Source organism: Ophidiomyces ophidiicola (assembly GCF_022830035.1).
Source record: "Ophidiomyces ophidiicola strain CBS 122913 chromosome Unknown scaffold_35, whole genome shotgun sequence".
Classification (NCBI taxonomy): domain Eukaryota; kingdom Fungi; phylum Ascomycota; class Eurotiomycetes; order Onygenales; family Onygenaceae; genus Ophidiomyces; species Ophidiomyces ophidiicola.
Window position 1 is genome coordinate 136,511 of NW_026054675.1, and position 19,094 is coordinate 155,604.

At 49.6% G+C, this 19,094-nt stretch overlaps 7 protein-coding genes across 7 annotated transcripts; 5 read left to right on the forward strand and 2 right to left on the reverse strand.

The window, feature by feature from the left end:
* Positions 1 to 566: 566 nt before the first annotated feature.
* Positions 567 to 2,015, forward strand: LOZ57_006072 (uncharacterized protein; the record flags this gene model as incomplete). Its single annotated transcript, XM_049255095.1, has 3 exons — positions 567 to 624; positions 682 to 1,663; positions 1,721 to 2,015. 3 exons carry the CDS (start codon positions 567 to 569, stop codon positions 2,013 to 2,015), a joined length of 1,335 nt encoding a protein of 444 aa, XP_049105950.1.
* A 535-nt stretch (positions 2,016 to 2,550) lies between these two features.
* On the reverse strand, positions 2,551 to 3,492 carry tbp1 (TATA-binding protein (TBP); the record flags this gene model as incomplete). The annotated part of the gene is made up of 4 exons (XM_049255096.1): positions 2,551 to 2,567; positions 2,620 to 3,034; positions 3,102 to 3,206; positions 3,271 to 3,492. The coding sequence occupies 4 exons, from the start codon at positions 3,490 to 3,492 to the stop codon at positions 2,551 to 2,553; spliced, it is 759 nt and encodes a 252-aa protein (XP_049105951.1).
* Positions 3,493 to 5,799: 2,307 nt separating this feature from the next.
* Positions 5,800 to 7,727, forward strand: LOZ57_006074 (uncharacterized protein; the record flags this gene model as incomplete). The annotated part of the gene is made up of 2 exons (XM_049255097.1): positions 5,800 to 6,127; positions 6,202 to 7,727. The coding sequence occupies 2 exons, from the start codon at positions 5,800 to 5,802 to the stop codon at positions 7,725 to 7,727; spliced, it is 1,854 nt and encodes a 617-aa protein (XP_049105952.1).
* Positions 7,728 to 8,506: 779 nt separating this feature from the next.
* LOZ57_006075 (uncharacterized protein) lies at positions 8,507 to 10,444 on the forward strand (the record flags this gene model as incomplete). Its single annotated transcript, XM_049255098.1, has 7 exons — positions 8,507 to 8,558; positions 8,929 to 9,057; positions 9,162 to 9,167; positions 9,238 to 9,398; positions 9,782 to 9,858; positions 9,911 to 10,007; positions 10,061 to 10,444. 7 exons carry the CDS (start codon positions 8,507 to 8,509, stop codon positions 10,442 to 10,444), a joined length of 906 nt encoding a protein of 301 aa, XP_049105953.1.
* Positions 10,445 to 11,116: 672 nt separating this feature from the next.
* LOZ57_006076 (uncharacterized protein) lies at positions 11,117 to 12,034 on the forward strand (the record flags this gene model as incomplete). The annotated part of the gene is made up of 2 exons (XM_049255099.1): positions 11,117 to 11,791; positions 11,858 to 12,034. The coding sequence occupies 2 exons, from the start codon at positions 11,117 to 11,119 to the stop codon at positions 12,032 to 12,034; spliced, it is 852 nt and encodes a 283-aa protein (XP_049105954.1).
* A 1,745-nt stretch (positions 12,035 to 13,779) lies between these two features.
* On the forward strand, positions 13,780 to 15,543 carry LOZ57_006077 (uncharacterized protein; the record flags this gene model as incomplete). Its single annotated transcript, XM_049255100.1, has 1 exon — positions 13,780 to 15,543. The coding sequence occupies one exon, from the start codon at positions 13,780 to 13,782 to the stop codon at positions 15,541 to 15,543; it is 1,764 nt and encodes a 587-aa protein (XP_049105955.1).
* A 484-nt stretch (positions 15,544 to 16,027) lies between these two features.
* Positions 16,028 to 18,982, reverse strand: LOZ57_006078 (uncharacterized protein; the record flags this gene model as incomplete). Its single annotated transcript, XM_049255101.1, has 1 exon — positions 16,028 to 18,982. The coding sequence occupies one exon, from the start codon at positions 18,980 to 18,982 to the stop codon at positions 16,028 to 16,030; it is 2,955 nt and encodes a 984-aa protein (XP_049105956.1).
* Positions 18,983 to 19,094: the final 112 nt, after the last annotated feature.

A 19,094-nucleotide genomic window follows, 5' to 3' on the forward strand; every position in this document is an offset into this window, starting at 1 on the left:
GTGCCTGTCGGCACCGCCTGAGAGCAAATTTCGGAGGCTTGCGAGATCGGCCGGATTGGGTTTTGAAGGATCTGTGGACGGGGATAACGGCGCGGGTTCCGCGGCGGTTGATAGTAAACGGGCAGAAGCAAGGGACCGCAAGGTAACTAACCAAGTCGCCCGCGAGCAGCGCGTAGACGATAAGGAGGCTTAAGGGGTGCGAGAAGACCGCCAGAGTGGCCCGTGAGGCCGAGCGGGCGTGGTGGTGTGGTCGGAGCAACAGGCATCCTGGCCCCGGCACGGCCCAACCCAACCCAACGCAAGCTTGCGCAGCCCAGCCTACCTGTCACAGAGTCACGACGCATGTCCAGCCTACCGTCGCCGGCGGTGCGATAATGGAGATATCGGACCTGCGAGCCAGTTTTTGGCTGGTCGGCAGCATTCCGGCGATATGCGGTCCCAAACGGGCGAAGGAAGCCCTCATCCCCACCCGCGGCGCCAGTCTCTCGCACGACACTCGCAAGCGACGCCGCCCACACATCGCGCGAGCACGGCGAGCCATCGACCAGCGGCCGTGGTGAAGGGACATGGCAACGAAACAGCTTCCGGAATCGATCCTCATTGTTGGGGGCGGCGTCTTTGGCTGTACGTGAGCGGACACCGCACTCTCGCCGGCTGGCTGGACTAACACGCCTCATGCAGTGTCGACCGCCCTCGCCCTGGCACGCCGGCACTCCGGCAAGATCACACTGGTCGAGTCTGCGGCCACGATTCCGAATCCGCACGGTGCTTCCGTCGACTCCTCTCGCATCATCCGTGCCGACTATGCCAATGGTGCCTATGCTGAGCTAGCAACGGATGCTATTGAGCAGTGGCAGGCCACCGAATGGGGTCGGGATGGCAGATACACCCGCAATGGCCTTGTGCTGGTGTCGTCCGATGCCGATGGGATTGCATACGTGAATCAAAGCTATGAAAATGTCAAAGCCCTGGATAAGGACGGGAAGGACGTAGAGTCCTTGCCGACCAAGGCGGACGTTCAGAGAGTCGTTCCCGGATACGGCACTGGCAAGAGCGTGGCCGGCGGCTACGTGAACTGGGGGTCCGGCTGGGGCGACGCTGAAGCAGCCGTGCGGTTTGCAAAGCAGAAAGTCGATCAGACAGGCAGAGTGCAGTTCAAGACCGGCACAGTGGACCGGCTTCTCACTACTCTAGGAGAGAATGGTGCACCGGCCATTGTTACTGGTGTGCAGCTCTCTGACTCAACCGTTCTCCATGCAGACTTGGTCATCCTTGCAGCTGGTGCATGCACTGGACGCCTCGTTGACCTGCGCTGTCGCGCCGATGCCACAGGCCAGGTGTTGGCGTATATCCGTATCACAGATGAGGAGCAAGCCCGCTTTGGCAATATGCCAACAATCCTGAACTTGTCCACGGGCATGTTCATCATCCCGCCTCGTAACAATGTCCTCAAAATCGCTCGGCATGCTTATGGCTACCGGAATCCCAAAACCATCCCCAACCCATCTCAAGAGACGGGCACCATTGAGGCCAGCCTGCCCGAAGATGACATCCATATCCCACCAGAAGGAGAAGAGGCTTGTAGAGCTGCGCTGCGAGAGATGCTTCCAGCTCTGGCAGACAGACCTTTTATCAAGACCCGTATTTGTTGGTATTCAGATACGTATGTGGTCATCCCTCAATTTCCCATCGTATCATGCTGACCATTGATATCCTACAGCCCGAAAGGTGACTTTCTAATCACCCACCATCCAGGCTATCGCTCTCTTTTTCTTGCAACAGGGGGCAGCGGCCACGCATTCAAGTTTTTCCCAGTAATCGGTGACAAAGTCGTAGACGCGATTGAAGGTAAACTTGATGCCAACCTCAAGGAACTCTGGGCATGGCCAGCTTCTCCCTCTTCAGCAACCAATGGCACTCCAGTGGTTTGCGAGGACGGGAGCCGCTCGGGCTTAAAGGGGATGATTTTGAAGGATGAAATGTCAAGGAAGCCAGAGGTCACGAGCAAGTTGTGACTTGTATACTCCGTACACCCGTAGAGTACTTCGACTATTCTATTTCAATCCGTCTTTGAATATTTTTTTTTGCACACCTTTCCTCTTCATTACTACCTAAAAGGTATGATACAATTTTTGATGCATGGTGTTAAGTGTGCAAGAGAATCCACCCAGTAGATACTTGGAATGAGTCTCTGTTATGCAGTTTATGCAAATTAAAAGTCTTCCTGTAACCACGTCAATAAGCCAGAGCATGGCCACTCCACCATTTCCCGCCAACGCCGGTGTATCCATCCCAACCCAGCCCACGATTCATCTAACTGAGCCTGACGGAAAAAGAAACACGCTGCTTTTTTTGTAACTGAGTCCAGCAATAGAAAACGGAGAACCATCGCTAAAACACCATGAAATGCAAATATGGCAACTAGAAAAAAAAGAATAAAAAGGCAAGGGGACAATATCAAGGCCCAGAAAAAAGGGCTGAGAAAGGGATCAAAGATGTGTTAATACAAAGAGACGAAGTACAAGAAAAGTACTTTGCTGTTTAGAAGAATTAAACTTTGCGGAAGTCTTAAAAAAAAGTTAGTCTAGAGTCATACCCGATACGGAAGAGCTAGCTTACCAGTGAGCACAGGGTAGATCATTTCAAAAGCCTGATAAATTTCTTCTCGGACTTTTGCACCTGTGAGGACGATTTTTCCACTGACAAAGATGAGTAGCACGATTTTTGGCTTCATCATACGGTAGATGAGACCGGGGAACAATTCTGGCTCATAGGAGCTGAAGTTATGATGGCGACTTGCCAGGCCCTCCAAACGAATAGGAAACTTGATATCGCAGGATCCAACAATGTTTTGAATCTTGAAATCAGTAAATTTGGCATTGAATCCAAGTTTTTGAATGATACGCGCATATTTTCTGGAAGCAAGCTTTGAATCATCTTCAGATTTTGCGCCAGTGACAACCATTTTTCCAGAGGCAAATATCAAGGCCGTGGTTTTGGGCTCGCGAATGCGCATGATGACAGCAGCGAAACGCTATTGGAAAAAACAAGATACATTTAGTACGTGTGGGGCTTGGTAAGAGTAAGTGATGGATGCCTACCTTTGGGTTGTACTCCGCATTTCGCGCGTGCAGAGCGATGGTTTTCAAGTCCAAACGGCAGTCGAGATTGACCGTGGCAACAATGTTTCTTTGCTTTTCAGCATTCTGGCAGACCAGATGAGAAATAGGAGTATAATACTCACTGCAATGTTGGCACAATACCACTCACACCCGGGCCAACACCAGGAGTTGCAGCAGGCGTAGCCAGAGCAGCACCATTATTGGTCCCCTGCTGACCGTTTGCCTGAGCATTGTTCATTCCATTGGGCTCTTTCTCAGAAGGCGGCGTGAGCTCAGCAGCCGCAGCACCTCCTGGAAATGACAGGGATGCTGGGGATGTAAAGGCCTTTGCCTGTTGCGCGGTGGATGGGTGTGTGGTAAGGGAATCCATCATTGCTATTAGATGTATGGAGGATGAAAGCACACTTCAGTAATCTTGTCAGTTCAACAAAGATTCAGGCCAGTCTGCAGATCAATGGCGCTGTTAGAGCCGTGTGCCTTAAGAAGAAAGAGGATCGTGATGTTGCTAGTAAGAAGATGGAGATTGCCTCAGGAAGCGCCTCGTCTTGGGCAAAACGAGCTCCAGTACTAACACAATATAGGAAATAGAGGATTAACTTACATCTGGATGGAAGATGAACAACTGAATGTCTCCTCCACTGGTTAACTGCAACTCTAGAGCTTGAAGAAAATGCTGAATTTCAAGGCAAGCTAGGTGTGAGGGTGAATTTAAGCGAGGAGATGGAGTGTGCAAGCCAACTGAGCAAACAGTAAGCTTGAGCGACGAGGCCAGGCGAGGACAACGATCGCGAGCGATTCCCGAAGCAGAAGGTAGGGCAGCAGCGAGGTTGATCACGCAGAGGCCCGAAGCGGCGAACGGCGAGGTCACTTGATATAAAATCTACCGGCGGCGATGAAGCGGGGCGACAGCACAATGCAGAGAGTTCCGTGTTGGACTCTGCAGCAGGCAACGGGAATTAATGAGAATACGGGTGGTTTAAGCAAGCTCGACGCAAGGAACACTAACCGCCACCAAGTCCTGCACGGCCAGTCCTGCTCTGTGCGCTGGGCGCGATGGGGGGGCAGGCGGAGAGGCGGGGTGTTGATTAGTCAGACGGCGTGACGTTCCAGGCGGGCGCCAAGACCAGCAGCAGATGCCAACGAGCGAGTGCAGGACAGAGCGAGGGCGACGCCCGCCTTATATACCCGTGACTCATCCCGGCTGCGCGGCCGTACGCGCACTGCCGCCACGCCCCGTCCATGCCGCTTTGGGCCGCAGCCTGCCGGGGCGTCCGCTGATTGGCCCGTCTCCAGCGCCATTCTGGGACCGGGGGGCTCCACCCCAGCTCGCGCTCGCCCGCGCCCGTGGCTGCGCGACATCACCAAGCGCCGTCCCAGCCAATCGTGCGCGCCACACCGCCCCTGCCGGAACCCTTGGCACCCCCTGATTGTCGCCACCCTCGCGCAATCGCCCCGCCGCGTGCGTGGCCCGACGTCGCTGCGGCCACCAAGCCCGTAACCCCACGCCCGTCGCCCCTGCGTCACATGGGAAACTTTTCGACGCGTCGTTTAGGCTTCCACATTCCTCTGCCCAAGCCGCACAGGCGCTGTGCCGTCGAACTTTGGCGTCGCGCCCGCCGTCTCACTAACCTGCCCTGTCCGCTGGCGGACGTCGCACCCAGTCTCGTCGCCCGTGTCTGCGGCGCCAGCGACGCGCGGAACGACCGCTTCTGCCGTCCTCACCGCGGCCAGAGACGGTAGCCTGCACCCCCAAACAAAGGACCCAGAGGATGGCGGATGGAATGCGACTCTGAAGTCGACATGCGCCATGGCTGATCAGCTCCACCTTCATAATGCAAGGAGGCGACGATCTCGGCTTTTATTTTCCGGCTGTCGAAAAATTTTTAAGATCAATAAATTGCGAGGTTGAAAGAACCTCCAAGCTCGCCCGTTCGTATTTCTAGCCCCCAAGATTATTATTGTTATTATTATTACTACATATCCTGCAGCCGGCATCGCAATAATAAGTACGGAGTGCTGGCTAGTTCTCAGCGATGCTGTTCGCTCCCCCCTCCGCACACAACATTGCGGTTTTTTTTTAACGTTTGCATCCACCAAATAATGGCCTGCAGGATCACTCCGCTTCGTGTTGTGACGCAAAGAGAGCTATGTGCGTAATTGTATGGAGGAGAACAGGAAAAGAAGCTGCCTGGTATTTGGGTGGGCAAAACCTGTACGTAGTAGGCAGCGGCACCAAATGTTGCTCTGCACAACACGGCACCTACGCCCGGCCCAGCCCAGCTGCAGGCTATCGGAATCCAGGCACCCACTGTGTTCCACCATCACACAGACGCTGTCAGATATAGAGTACAAACAGCCCAAGAGATGCGGCCCAGCGTCGCGGCCAACCTGCCAGCGCTCGACTAAAAGCAGCGGCCATCACATGACCACTGATTGATATCGGCTGCACGCGATTGGCCGGCGGCCGCTGGTCGGTTGGCCTCGGGCGACAGCTTCTTCTGGGCCTTGGCGCACTGATGACGGAGCCCAGCGCCGGCATCATCTAGCACTTCGGGATTTTCCACCGGGCCTCTCTCTTCGTCAAACCCCTCGCCTCTCACCCTCTCTCTCCCTGTGTGGCTTGTTGGGCGGGCATCTACTGCGTTTGCCGGCTTCCCTCCCCATTCCAAGTCGCACAATGGCTTCAAAATCCGCCATTCTGCCGCTTTTGAGACGGGAGGTGCTCCCGACGTCCGGCCGGCCGTGGGCCAAGGCCGCACCGACGAAGCGCTGTGCTCGATACTCTACGCGGACTACAGAAGCTCTTCAGCCGCTGTCGACGTCGCCGGCGCCTTCGAGGAAGCTCAGACACAGGGAAAACTGGCTTCGGACCGCAATTGTAAGTCAGCGGCGAACTTTGTCCGGCACACCGGCTCGACAGAATGCGGAAACTAGCGAGGATACGTTTGATCCGTCGCAGCTGGAGAGGGAATCGGATAGTGTGGATGTGTGCATAGTAGGCGGAGGTACGTCGCCTTTTGCTTCCGAACGGGTGAAACCCCCGCGAATCACCTCATGCTGAGTGTCGCATGGAACATAGGTCCCGCCGGTCTTGCGGCGGCTATCAAACTAAAACAGCTAGCGAACGAGGCTGGGAACGACGAGTTTCGCGTTTTGCTTCTAGAAAAGGCTGGCGAGATCGGAGACCACATCGTATCCGGCAACGTCCTTCAGCCCACGGCTATGAACGAGTTGATTCCCGATTGGCTATCTGAAGACAATCCTTCGCGATTTGAACATGTTACGCCTGCGAAGGTTGATAGAATGCGCTTCCTTACTGAAAACGCTGCAATATGGCTGCCCGAACCCCCGCAAATGAACAACCATGGCAATTACATCCTCAGTCTAAGCCAGCTTTGCAAATGGCTGGGGGAGCGGGCGGAGGAAATAGGGGTTGAAATATACCCTGGCTTTGCCGCAAGTGAAGTACTATATAAGCCTGACGGCTCTGTGAAGGGTGTTGCGACAAATGATCTTGGAATTGGACGGGATGGAAAACCGAAAGATTCTTTTGAGAGAGGCATGGAATTCCATGCTCGCGTTACACTTCTCGCGGAAGGGTGCCATGGAAGTTTAACAAAGCAGGTTATCAAGAAATTCGACTTACGTCGAGACTCGCAACCACAGACATATGGACTTGGGATAAAGGAAGTTTGGGAGGTGAAGCCGGAAAATTTCCGAAAAGGTGAAATTACTCACACTATGGGATGGCCTTTACCCCCCGATACGTATGGCGGATCGTTCATGTATCATTTTGGAGACAACATGGTGGCTTTGGGCCTGGTAGTTGGCCTTGACTATCCTAATCCGTGGTTATCTCCGTACGGTGAGTTCCAGAAACTCAAACATCACCCTTTATTCAAGTCAGTGCTTGAAGGAGGAAAATGCGTGTCTTATGCCGGCCGTGCTCTTGTTGAAGGCGGGTTGCAGTCGATACCGAAATGCGCGTTTCCAGGTGGAGCGCTGATTGGAGACAGTGCCGGGTTCATGAATGTTCCAAAAGTCAAAGGAACTCATAGCTCTATGTTGTCCGGAATGTTAGCCGCTAAAGCTGCATTTTCGGCTTTGTCGGGAACAGAAGACAGAGGTAGCGTATTCCTCTACGAATATGAGGACGCTTTGCGAAACTCTTCAATATGGAAAGAGTTAAGTGAAGTGCGTAACATGCGCCCTTCCTTTGGCACCTCATTAGGTCTGTATGGTGGCATTTTATACTCCGGCCTGGAGGCATATTTGTTCAAAGGCAGAGTCCCGTGGACTCTGAACCACCATTCGACAGATCATGCGGCCACAAAACCAGCATCTCAGTTTCAAAAGATTGAATACCCAAAACCGGATGGCGTGCTCAGTTTTGATATTTTGACCAGTGTGAGCCGCACCGGCACAAATCACGAGGAGGACCAGCCAGTTCATTTACAGGTTAAGGACTGGGACAAACATACAGATGCAGCTTGGCCAAAATACCAAGGTGTGGAGAACAGGTTTTGTCCGGCCGGTGTTTACGAATATATTGAAGATTCGTCGAAACCTCACGGTGTGAGGTTCCAGATCAACTCCCAAAAGTAGGTCTATTCGTATCGCTCGTTATGGTATTATACCACATTTTCCCATTCTAACATGATTTTTCTTCCATAGTTGCATCCATTGTAAGACTTGCGATATCAAAGTCCCCACTCAGGATATCAACTGGCAAACGCCTCAGGGAGGCGAAGGCCCAAAATACTTCATGACCTAATCATCTACCCTCAAACGTATATACACGGTAGGAAGACCAGTTTTGCCTTGTACGTACATAAATGCCCAATCTGCAGCTGCTTCTAACACCATCGGCTCAACCGTTACTAGCCGCCAGCGAAGCTGGAGGACGAGCTAATCACCGTTAAGCCGTTATTGGTGGCCCCAAAACGCCCTCTTTAGGCCGCAACTACTTAGCATGTAACGGCATATGTATTCTAAAACTGCATGTAGAATCCCGACCATTTTGAATGAAATATCGAGTAAACCCCAGTACCAGAAGCGAAACTAGCAAATGAAATGCGATGCTTGAAGCGGTTTAGTGGTGGCACGTGGTTTCCGCCAAAGTGAGGCTGAGGCTTTCAACGTTCAACCGCCTCCCACCACCACCACCTCCACCCATCGTTGCTCCAGACCAGACACCCCCCCCATTCCGTCCCAAGCTGGATTCAACGCCATCGTTTAGGATACCACCGGTGCTTCATTCATTCTAGAGGACTGGTAATCTATAAAACAGAGACGACCTCTCGGACCTCCGCCTGCTGGGAGAAAAACCCATCTGCTCCCTGCCGCAACGTTCTCAAGATCAGGGAAAATACTGCCTGCCCACTATGAGCGAGGTTTCCTCAACGCGCCTATATCTCGGCAATTTGCCCCGAAATGGTATGCTGGCTCTACATCCTCTTACTCCTTCTCGTCCTGTGTCGTCTTGGTACAAATGAGTCTGGCCATCTTACCCCACACTATCACATCCACAATATACACCACCTCTCATGTACTGGATATCTGGATCTATCTCCCCTTCCTGATGGATAAATTAAAATGCAAATTAAGGTGCAGGAAGTTGGAACGCGAAAGCGCGAAAAAACAAAACTGAATATTCCGCCCATCCCTTCTCTATTCCTCTTCTCCACAAATTACTCAATCATGGACTCTGGCTTGACCAATCTTGGATTTTGATTTCTTTCGTTTGGCCGCGGAGTGGCTGACGCAGACCTGGGCAACTCTTCTTGCCTGGACTTTGTTTTTCCAGTCACCAAACAGGACGTCGAAGAACATTTCGGCCAACACGGCTCCGGGAAAATCACGGATATAAAACTCATGAACGGCTTTGGTTTCATCGAGTATGAAGATGCCTTGGATGCGCGGGATGTTGTTCCTGGTGAGGCCGTTTATCCGTCAATAGCACTGGCTTTCCTCCTTTCCTCGACAGTGCCGCAACGATGGACCCTTTTCACTAACTCAAGGACTCTATGTTTCATTTAGCTTTCCGTATGTGGTTCAACAAGCCTTCCTCTTTGTGGACCAGGGGGATTCCCATTTTAATGCGTAAATTTTGCAGATGGAACCGACTTCAAGGGTTCAAGACTCACCGTTCAATTCGCCCGTGGCCCACGACATAAGGAGACATTCTCAGGACCGTCAGATCGCTCCACTGCTCCCCGTCCGCGTCGTACCATTTATCGTATGCAAATTTCTGGACTTCCAGAGACCAGTTGGCAGGTTAGATCACTTCCGTTTTCCTCTTGGATCCGTTGGACGCCCTATCGTATTTTCTGAGCCTGTACTTCCACTATTCGCACATTTTTGCATTCGCGACACACCCATAACCAAGAACCTTTGCAGCTTCAGTTTACCCCCAGCAATCTTCTGTGCACCTCTGTGTGGATCTGGTTTTTCTCCTGGCGTTTTCCCGTCCTCTTCACTTGACTGTTGTTGAATGTCCTTTATCGACCACCTTGCAGAGCTGAGCTCCAGGCACAACTTAGAGGACATCCTGTCCTCCAGGATTTAAAGGTCCAACAATTGTTCCACCAGCTCGCACGTCCGGATTTCCGGAATCCATAATGCCATTGGAACTGGACTCACATGAATCTGTTACTTAGGACCTCAAAGATTTTGCGAGACAATCTGGACTTGACGTCGTCTACTCGGAAACATCACGCGACCATGAAGGCAGAGGGTAAGTTTGCTACTAACTGCTAATATGATGACCTTGAGCTGATCGATGTCAGCTTTGTCGAATTCGAAACTGGCGCAGACTTAAAAACTGCTGTCGATAAACTAGATGGACGTGAATTCAAAGGTGCTCGTGTGACCTGTACCCAGGACGTAGGATTTTCCCATATCTCTTTGTTTTAATCATTAGTCTCATCCTTGCCTAGATTCAAAACGCTGACGATCGCCCTCCCCGCGACCCGTATCGTTCCCGGTCTCCCATGCGCCGCGGACCGCCGCCGGATGATTATGAGAGGCGTGGTGGGCATCCACGTGGGTACAGCCCTCGAGGACACTACCGCGAGCGTTCTCCTCCCCCTATTCGCCGCGAATATTATGACCGTGAAGGTTATGGCCGCCGTTCTCCCCCTCCCCGCACTCGGATAGATGACTATCCGCCACCCCGTCGACCTTATGATGACCCGTATGATTTCCGCCCTCCACCTCGCCATTATGACGACCCATATAACCAGGGTAGATATGGACGTCGCCCGATGAGCCCTCCGCCCAGAGGCGATTATGGAGGCTATGATCGTCGTGGTTACTGGTAGATATCCCTCCTTCATATACTTTGCTCTCCAAAAAGCCCCTCGCCTCTCCTTCTTTTTCCTTGCGGTTTTGCATCGGAGAAATTCTCGGGTCTAAGCCTGATATTCATCAACTTAGAACGAACGCTTTCGTAGATTCTCCATTCCGCTTCGCCCTTCTGCTTTCATAGCAGGTTTCCGGTGATAATGGTTGAGGATTATGGCTTACGATTAGATATCCGTACCTATTGGTTTTTTTAAGCATCTCATTTGAACAAATAAAGTATGTCACCTTCCTTCTGTTGCTTAAGTACAGACAAGATACCTGTTGTATGTGATTTTGTGCTTTCATGACTGGTTTTTATGTATCCTGCTTTCTTGATTGTCATGTTATTGAGTTATGATTTGGGGGAATTTGCTACGGGCAATTTGAGGAACCGGTCAGTTGGGATTAAAAAGTCCTTATCCAGGACATCTTCTACCATAGTCATGAATAAAATTCATTAGCCCAATAAATACACTGGTCCTACAATTCACCCTGATGGTCCTGGAATATTTATTAGGTCTCGCTGGTTTTTCGTTTGACCGCGCCCCACCTATGACTAACTGTCTGTGTTTGTCACATAGTTACTCCGTACTTACATAGAAAAATGGTTTGTTGAAAATTTATTCCACGAAACTATCCCTCCCGTAAAAATGACTTCCGAAGCGTCCTGCGCCGTTGACTATATCAACTTGCGGAATATCCGCCTTCCTCTACCTGTCGTACTTCATCAAGATGCTTGGTCGCGACACAGCAAACCACAACTAGCTGTGATATCACTTCGCGTCGCTTTTCCAAGGGTGTTGCTTCAGGAAGCTGGAGAAAACGATGATGTCGAGACTACATTGAACTACAGCTCTCTATATCGCGCCTTGGAAAACACCATTCGCAAAGCGAGTAACGATACTGGTAGCTCAACCTGTACTATCAGCGGAAACCAGACTCTAGGAGAATTCATGACAATGATAGAGGACCTTGTGAAGTCGGAGCAAATCAACGCTATACAGGCTACAAAGAGAAAAGTCTCCTCTGACTCAGTGCAAGAGGCTATTGATAATGTTGAAATTACTCTGCATCTCCCGAAGGCAGCACTACGAGCTGCCGGAGGAGTGGAATGTGTCTCACGCCGCCATGGTCCTGGCTGGGGCAGGAAAGAATTTAGAATTGTGGGCATACGCTCCTACTGCATTATCGGCGTTAACGACCATGAGAGAACCGAAAAGCAAGCGGTTGACATAACGCTCAGCTTCCAGTTTGACGAGTCCAAATGCGAAGAGTTGACAAGCCTATCTCTCAATTATCTTCCGCTTACTAGCAGTATTGCGAAGGTATAACCTACCTAGAAATTATCTTATATTGCCTTGGTGTGAAGGGCACTGATGGGCATGATCTAGGCTATCGATGTATCGAGCTTCGAGACCGTTGAGGCACTAGCAACGATGATTGCCAAAACCGTTATTATAGGGAATGGATTCAGCGAGGTGACAGTCAGCGTGGAAAAATTAAATGCATTGGCCTTCGTGGAATACTCGGGCGTGGAAATTACGCGAACAGCCAGTTTCTTTCCATGACAACCTCATGATTGGCCTCTAAAGAAGATGACTTTCTAGGGATTTGGAAGTTCGGTTCTGGAGTACTTGGAGCCCACTTTACGACGGTCTAGCATTGATTTCGGCGTTTAGAGAATTAAATGTGCTCATAATAATGCAGGACGAAGAAAACTCTTCCTATCTTCACTCATGGGTTAGTACTCCGTACTCCGTACTACTATCCACTACGGAGTAGTTAGCCCATATACGGACTATTTAGGCTCTACAAGATGCATATATTGAGAAGATTGTTAGGGGTTTAACCTGGAGCATGCACGACGTGTCAATTCTCCTCTTTCGAACCAATACTGGGTCAAAAATGAAGGAGTGCCAGCTACACTTAAGACTGTTCACGAATACTACGTAGGACAATATCGGCTCTATTACTGCACCGAACTAGCCCTCGAATTCGACGGTCACATTGGCCAGAAGGCGGGGTTCTCCGTGTCCAGAGCGGTATCCGACGCCTCGTTAGGGAATAGAGCAGATGTGCGGGAATCGCCATACCATATTTTTGCCAATAAAAAAGAGCTCACTGCCATCTGCTTGACTACAGCTGAAAAAGGGCACTTTCAGTGTCGTCCTTGACTAGGCCGTGACCGGCTAAAACTAGCACCGTTCTGTAGGTTTCTAGAGACCGCCCTGACCAACCACAGAGGACATGAACAAGGAAAAGGAATAAGATCGTTCTGTCTCCTCCAAGATGAAAAAGCCATTACCCTACGTCACTGGATGCGACCTGTATCGCCTCCCTTCGCTCCTCCCGCTCCGGCCTAGATCACGTGTTGCAGCTTGCGGTGTGGGGGGTCAGCATGGAAGTTTATAGGTAAAGGGAGGGCTGCCCAAACTAGTCAATATTGTACTAGTCCTAGGGTATAGCATACGGCATGACAACGATAACTACTACGAAGAGGCCACTGAATTTTTAAGGGTTTTTGTTGCGAGAATTTTGATGCCATCTGCTGATATAAGCAGCCTTTGCTAGCCGCAGCTATTCCTAATATGGTTAGCTAGACTAGCCAGCCGCACAAATGACCAATGGTAGGGCGTGCTTTCCCATTGGGCAGTTTGGCCTCAAGTTCCGATTCTCTTCAACTTCTCGACTTCACCTTTTGGTGTTTCATCTCGCCGACATCCAAACAACCGCTATATTTCCGGTAAACTACATCATTTCACTATCACAACTTCACGCCACCAGAATACGTATATTAAACGACGTTATCTATGGGCTTACGCGCACCGAACTCTCTTCCGTCAACAACCGCTGTGCTTTGCTTCTCTCTTACGTTTTCTAAACCGTCGTCCATCTCCGATATTCCGACACTTCCGATCGTGTATCTAGGTGACGGCGTGCCAGGATCAGCCGCTGACAACGTGGTTTGGCTACCGGTGCAAAGTCCGTCCTGAATAGGGCGGACGGTAATCTAGTACAGGCGCCGTCCAAAAAACGGCACCTGTAACAGAAGCTACTCGTTATTCAGGTACTGTTTGAGCTGGTTTATTGTATCCGGCTGTCGTGCTGATATTTAGACTTGGACAGGGGATAGAGAAATTGTTTAGAGACTTCGAATTCACCCGTATCCTTCCACCGTATAAACCTTTGATGTGAAAGTGTGCAAGGTTTTCGGTCTGTTCGAGTTCTGCCAGGCGCAAGAGGCGTGATTTCCTCTGTTTTGAGCTAGCCAGAGAACGGAAATCATATGTTGCCTATTGATTTGGCTAACGGCATGGCCTCAGGCGTGGCGCCGTGCGAAGATCTTATTGTCGCCGATGTCTTTGCTCCTCAGACAATCGAGAATCTGGATGACTCTCGAGATTTTACTTCCACTGGAGAAATAGACCAGCCTGCGTCTTTGGGTAGCGGAAATATTAGTACTGGATTTCTTATCACCACCGAGGCCAGTCCAACTAAGGCTTCACGGGCTACAGGTCCCTGCCCGGGAAAGGACGGCGAATTTGCATCTGCGGGAATATCCAACCTAAAAAAGAAATTGAGAAACAAACGTACCCAGAATTCCCGGGGACGTCAGCACCTGCTTACTGACAGCGATATCGTTGGCTCTCCAAACCAGTTGCCTGCGATCACTAAGATGAATATCTTATCTGGCCCTTCAACACCAAATGGGGGAATTAGTGCGCTAAGAGCCCAGCTCGAGGCAGTCAGCCTAACAGGAAGCCGACCACCATCAAGCAATGCAAGTGCTGTCGAGTCGGAGACCGAAACCAGTTGTGCCAGCGTGGCATCAGATAGCGACCAGACTGAGACATATGAAGTTCACCTAGAACATGATTTTGTTAGCTACGATACTCATGTCGGGAAGGTAGCTGAAGATGGTTTTACACAGCCGGAAAAGCAGAGTTTGCTGTGTAGGAAGATGACAGCTGAAGACTTTGAACCTCTGACATGTCTGGGAAAAGGCACTTATGGAACCGTCCTCTTGGTCCGACATAAATTAACGGGCGCTCTTTATGCCCAAAAGCAGTTTCAGAAGGCATCCCTTACTGTGCACAAGAAGCTAGTTGAGCAGACGAAAACCGAACGGGCTATTCTGGAGAGCGTCAACCGCTACCCATTCATTGTCAACTTGTATTATGCGTTCCAAGACCATGAGAAACTTTACCTCATCCTCGAATATGCTCAAGGTGGCGAGCTGTTTACTCACCTGGCAATTGAGCGCATGTTTTCTGAGGATGTCGCCGCTTTCTACATGGCTGAGCTTGTTCTTGCACTGGAGCACCTCCACGTTAACATTGGAGTTATCTATAGAGACCTCAAACCCGAGAACTGCCTTTTGGATGTAGACGGCCATCTTCTACTAACCGATTTCGGGCTCAGCAAAGTGGCTGTTGATGGCGATGATCGTTGCAATTCGTCTCTAGGAACCGTTGAATACATGGCACCTGAGGTTATCCAAGGCAAACCATATGGTAAAGCATGCGATTGGTGGTCTTTAGGTGCATTGGGATTCGACTTACTTACTGGATCTCCGCCGTTCAAAGGAAACAACAATGCAAAAATTTCAGAGAAGATTCTTAAGCAGAAACTAGTCGTCCCCTATTTTATCGGCCCAGATGCGAAGGATTTGCTGATACGATTGCTTCGTAAAGAACCCCATAAACGCCTCGGCTATCATTTGCAGAAGGACATCAAAACCATCAAGAGCCACCGATTCTTCCGCAAAATCGATTGGAAGGCTCTTGAGAGGCGTGAACTTGATCCGCCGATTAAGCCTGTTGTAACGGATCCAGCCCTAGCTGAGAATTTTTCTGTGGACTTTACCGGTCTCTCTCTAGGCCCCATTGTGGCGAAAGGCGACTTTTGTGGGAGACAGGGAAAAGATGAGGATATGCTTTCCGTGGATAGCCCAGTTGGTGGTGCATTGCCAATGGAGTCGGTGCCGTCTTATGATGATCCATTTGGTGGTTTCAGTTTTGTGGCCTCAAGCAGCCTGCTTGATCATGAGTATCTTGGGCGAGCATACCCAGCTTGACCATTTGCCTTTATGGAGCAGCTGGCAAAATGCTCTTCAATGCAGCATTTGAGTCTAGCATGAACTCTGGAATCGCCGGATTAGTGTTATGTGTGACGTGGAGTATATAGATCGTAGTACCTACCGGATCTAAGCCAATTTGATCACATGAGTTCTGAACTTACTATGCCAATAATACTATTCGTTATATACGAAGTAGGATCCATTCTTTTTTGTCCAAGATAACACAGGTACTTGCACAACTGGCATCTTGGATGTTTCTCAACCAATATTTTTTGGGTTGACATTTACAGTATTGATATTCACCATAAGCCAGTTCTGAGTTATATGCATCCTACTATATATGGAGCACATCCTTACTACAGATACTAGAGCTATATTGAGCACAATATACCTTAAATAAAATACAAAAGCACGCCGATACCACCGTGTCGACGTGGCCAAAACAAGGTAAAATATAATACAGGAAGTGAGAGACACTGGCTTATGCAGCGTTCTCAGCGACTAGTTTATCCCATTGTTGTCGCCATTTAGCCGTTGACCGCGTCAAATGACCGTCCAATTCTTTATCGATATCCCTATCTCTTAAACCAAGGTCGAAAAATATTCGCATGCACCAGTCCAGTACAGAATTTACGCTTTCAGCTGTAATCTCATTCGATAGCATCTCATGCCCCCTCGTCAAATCATTCTGTTCTTCAAGTGCGCTCAATGCAATGGTACGAACGACGTTGAGGTCTGGCATGACTAATTTGTCGTCCTTAACATGTTGCCAGCGTTCTAATTTTTCCAATCCTAGACTCAGTTGGGATGCAAGTATGTCATTCCCTCCTGAGTCGATACGACTAGCTCGAGCTGTAGTTGGAGATGCACACCACTTCAGGTATAATCGTTGCCCTGAAGAACTGCCGTAGACTTGGACCACCGCAGCTAAAACAGCGGAAAATGTCTCAGCGGGTATGTAGTGATGTTGCTTTACCTTGCTATTCCACTCCAACTTACAATTCTTACAAACTTCAGCAAGCGAGGGCGATTGTATCGACTCAAAAATTCGATGAAGTTGAAATAGCGTTCGTTGACTAATGATATCATGGCTTTTCGAAAAATCCGGAGGGATATTAAACTTTCCTTCAAGGACGTACGTTAGGATTTTTTTGCCTTGAGATAGAGCGTGCGCTTGGTCCTCAGGCGATGAAAATTGGGTTAATTTTCCATATGGCTGCTCTAATTTTATAACAGCAGCGGCCAGAGATGCGATGTTTCTCGGTTCCCATTGTATATGCCTGACGTCGCGAAGGTATAAGAGTAATTCAAGTGAGTCTTTCCAATGAAACATTGCTATCGTATAGTCAAGCATAGCATGCAAAGTTGATTTCGACAATGGTCGGGGAATAGAGTCTAAAAGATCGGCAACGAGAGCGGGATCGTTAATAGCTGCTGCGAACCGAATAACCGCAGGAGACAAAATTTCATTTTCTTGTATATTTTTTGGAATTATCGGTCCAGCAGATTCATGGGGATTGAGAATCCAAGACGCAATGCTAAAAACCTTGGCGTCCGTCAAGCTGTTGAGAAGCAGGTATAGCGAGGATGGCGAAAGCTGAAGACTGGCAAGAGGGCGGAGTGCACTCGACTGATCGACCGGAGCGCATTTCCCGCTAGTTTTAAGAACATTCTGTGCCCTATTAAGGTATTTGGAATCCATAATCAACTCTCGAATCAAGTGCACTTTTGTGCTATCCACTGTTCCAATAAGGCGCTCCAATACTTCAATTGCGCCTGATATGTGGCATGTTGAAGTGTACAAATCCAGGATATAGTGGTATAAACCCAGCATCATTGCGGAATCATTAGGCTCATAGCCGTTCTGCCATAGCTTGACAAGTTCCTCGGAAAATTTATCGAGTTCATTGGCGGTAGAAATCGAAGGAGAAATATTTAAGAGTGCCTCAAGCGCTTGAGGTTTCACATCGACGACAATTCCCCCAGCTTCAAGAATTCGAAAAATCAAGTAGTTGAAGAACCTTGGGTGAACGTATAGCGAATTGGAGTTTAAAAGCCCCCGAAGCAAACCGACTGAGCCCCAAATTTGGGCAACAGAATCCCCTCTGAGGCCGACACCAGATCGAACAGTATTGGTAAGTCCCTCCATAACTGCTACAACTACTTCTTGTGTGATGGTTCTCTCCCCCATTCCCAAGAATGTGTTGTCAGTTCTTTTCGATGGCGATGCCATCGAAAGCTGGCCGCAGTTTTCCCAAGTATCGTGGGAATCTATTTTCCTGTGATCTATTGGTCCACTTTTCTTGATAATACGGGTGAAACTCGCCACTTTCCATTGGTTCGAGCGTCTCCGCATGTTACGCAGAATCCAAGAAGCACCTCGCGCAAAACCGCCTTCAACACAACACCAAAGAACAAGTTCAAGCCAGACACCAAATCCAAGCAGTCTTTCCGAAGACTTTAGCAGATCCATAGCGGATAGATGGCCGTTACTAGCAGGTGTCTCTTTGACATTCGCTTCCAATATTGTATCAGTCAGTATGCTTATAATTCGTGTTGATAAGAGATGCATTATCGGTGGGCGTAGTGGTGGCTCAAAGTTACTTTTCGGCACATCCTTATACACGTTTTCTGGGATATAGCCGAGATTATGCAAACGTGCAACAATATAGTAAAAGTGGCGCATCACTATTGTGGACTCTTCTGTTGACATATCCGCAACTTCGAGAATAAAATACCCCAGGGATTGCCACAATTCTTCCATGGTTCCAACGCGAAGGCTCTGTTCTCCCATTCGAGAGTCCAACATCGGCTCTTCAGAATAGTAGTCGTAAAGTACTAGCGAATTGAAATTCGTATCACTTGTCATGGGGACGGTGGGGGGAAGGGAGAACTTGTCCGCTGTAATGTCATTGAATGAGCTACCCATCTTTTTCCAATCTATGTTTGAGGGAAGAGTGGGTCTCTGGGAATCGTGTGATCGTAAATTTTCCGCGCTGTGCAGCAACTTATCCACAATCACCGTAAGGGCCTGCCATCTTTTTTGCTTAAATCCAATATACGTCAGGAGATCGAAATTCATGAGTGTCCTAGCCTGGAACAGTAGTTGCAATATAGCTTGACATTGCTGGGCCTCTGATTGAGATTCAACCTCCGGTAAAGCTATAGAGCTTGCGCGTAGTTGTGGCGGGAGATATCGGTCTAAGTAAGGAATCCATTTCGAAATATCGGAGCACTCCGTACTCGGCACAGGGCAGCGGAGTCGTTTGCCCCTAGAATCAGGGGGACGATTGATCTGATGGCCATCGTAAGACTGATGCGGGTAAATCGTTGTACCGAATTTGCTGACATGGAGGGCTGTCGGATATCTCTGAATAGGGAAGTGTAGCTCGTGGCTCAGAAGGATTCTACCGCCTTGTCGCAGCCAAATGAGCATGACACGACGGGAGCTCCAGCCAGGCCAAAGAACATTCAACACCCGATGAACGTGCATAAACCATGACTAGAAAAAGATTCTGTCATGTGGGCTATTGACTTGGTTGTACCCC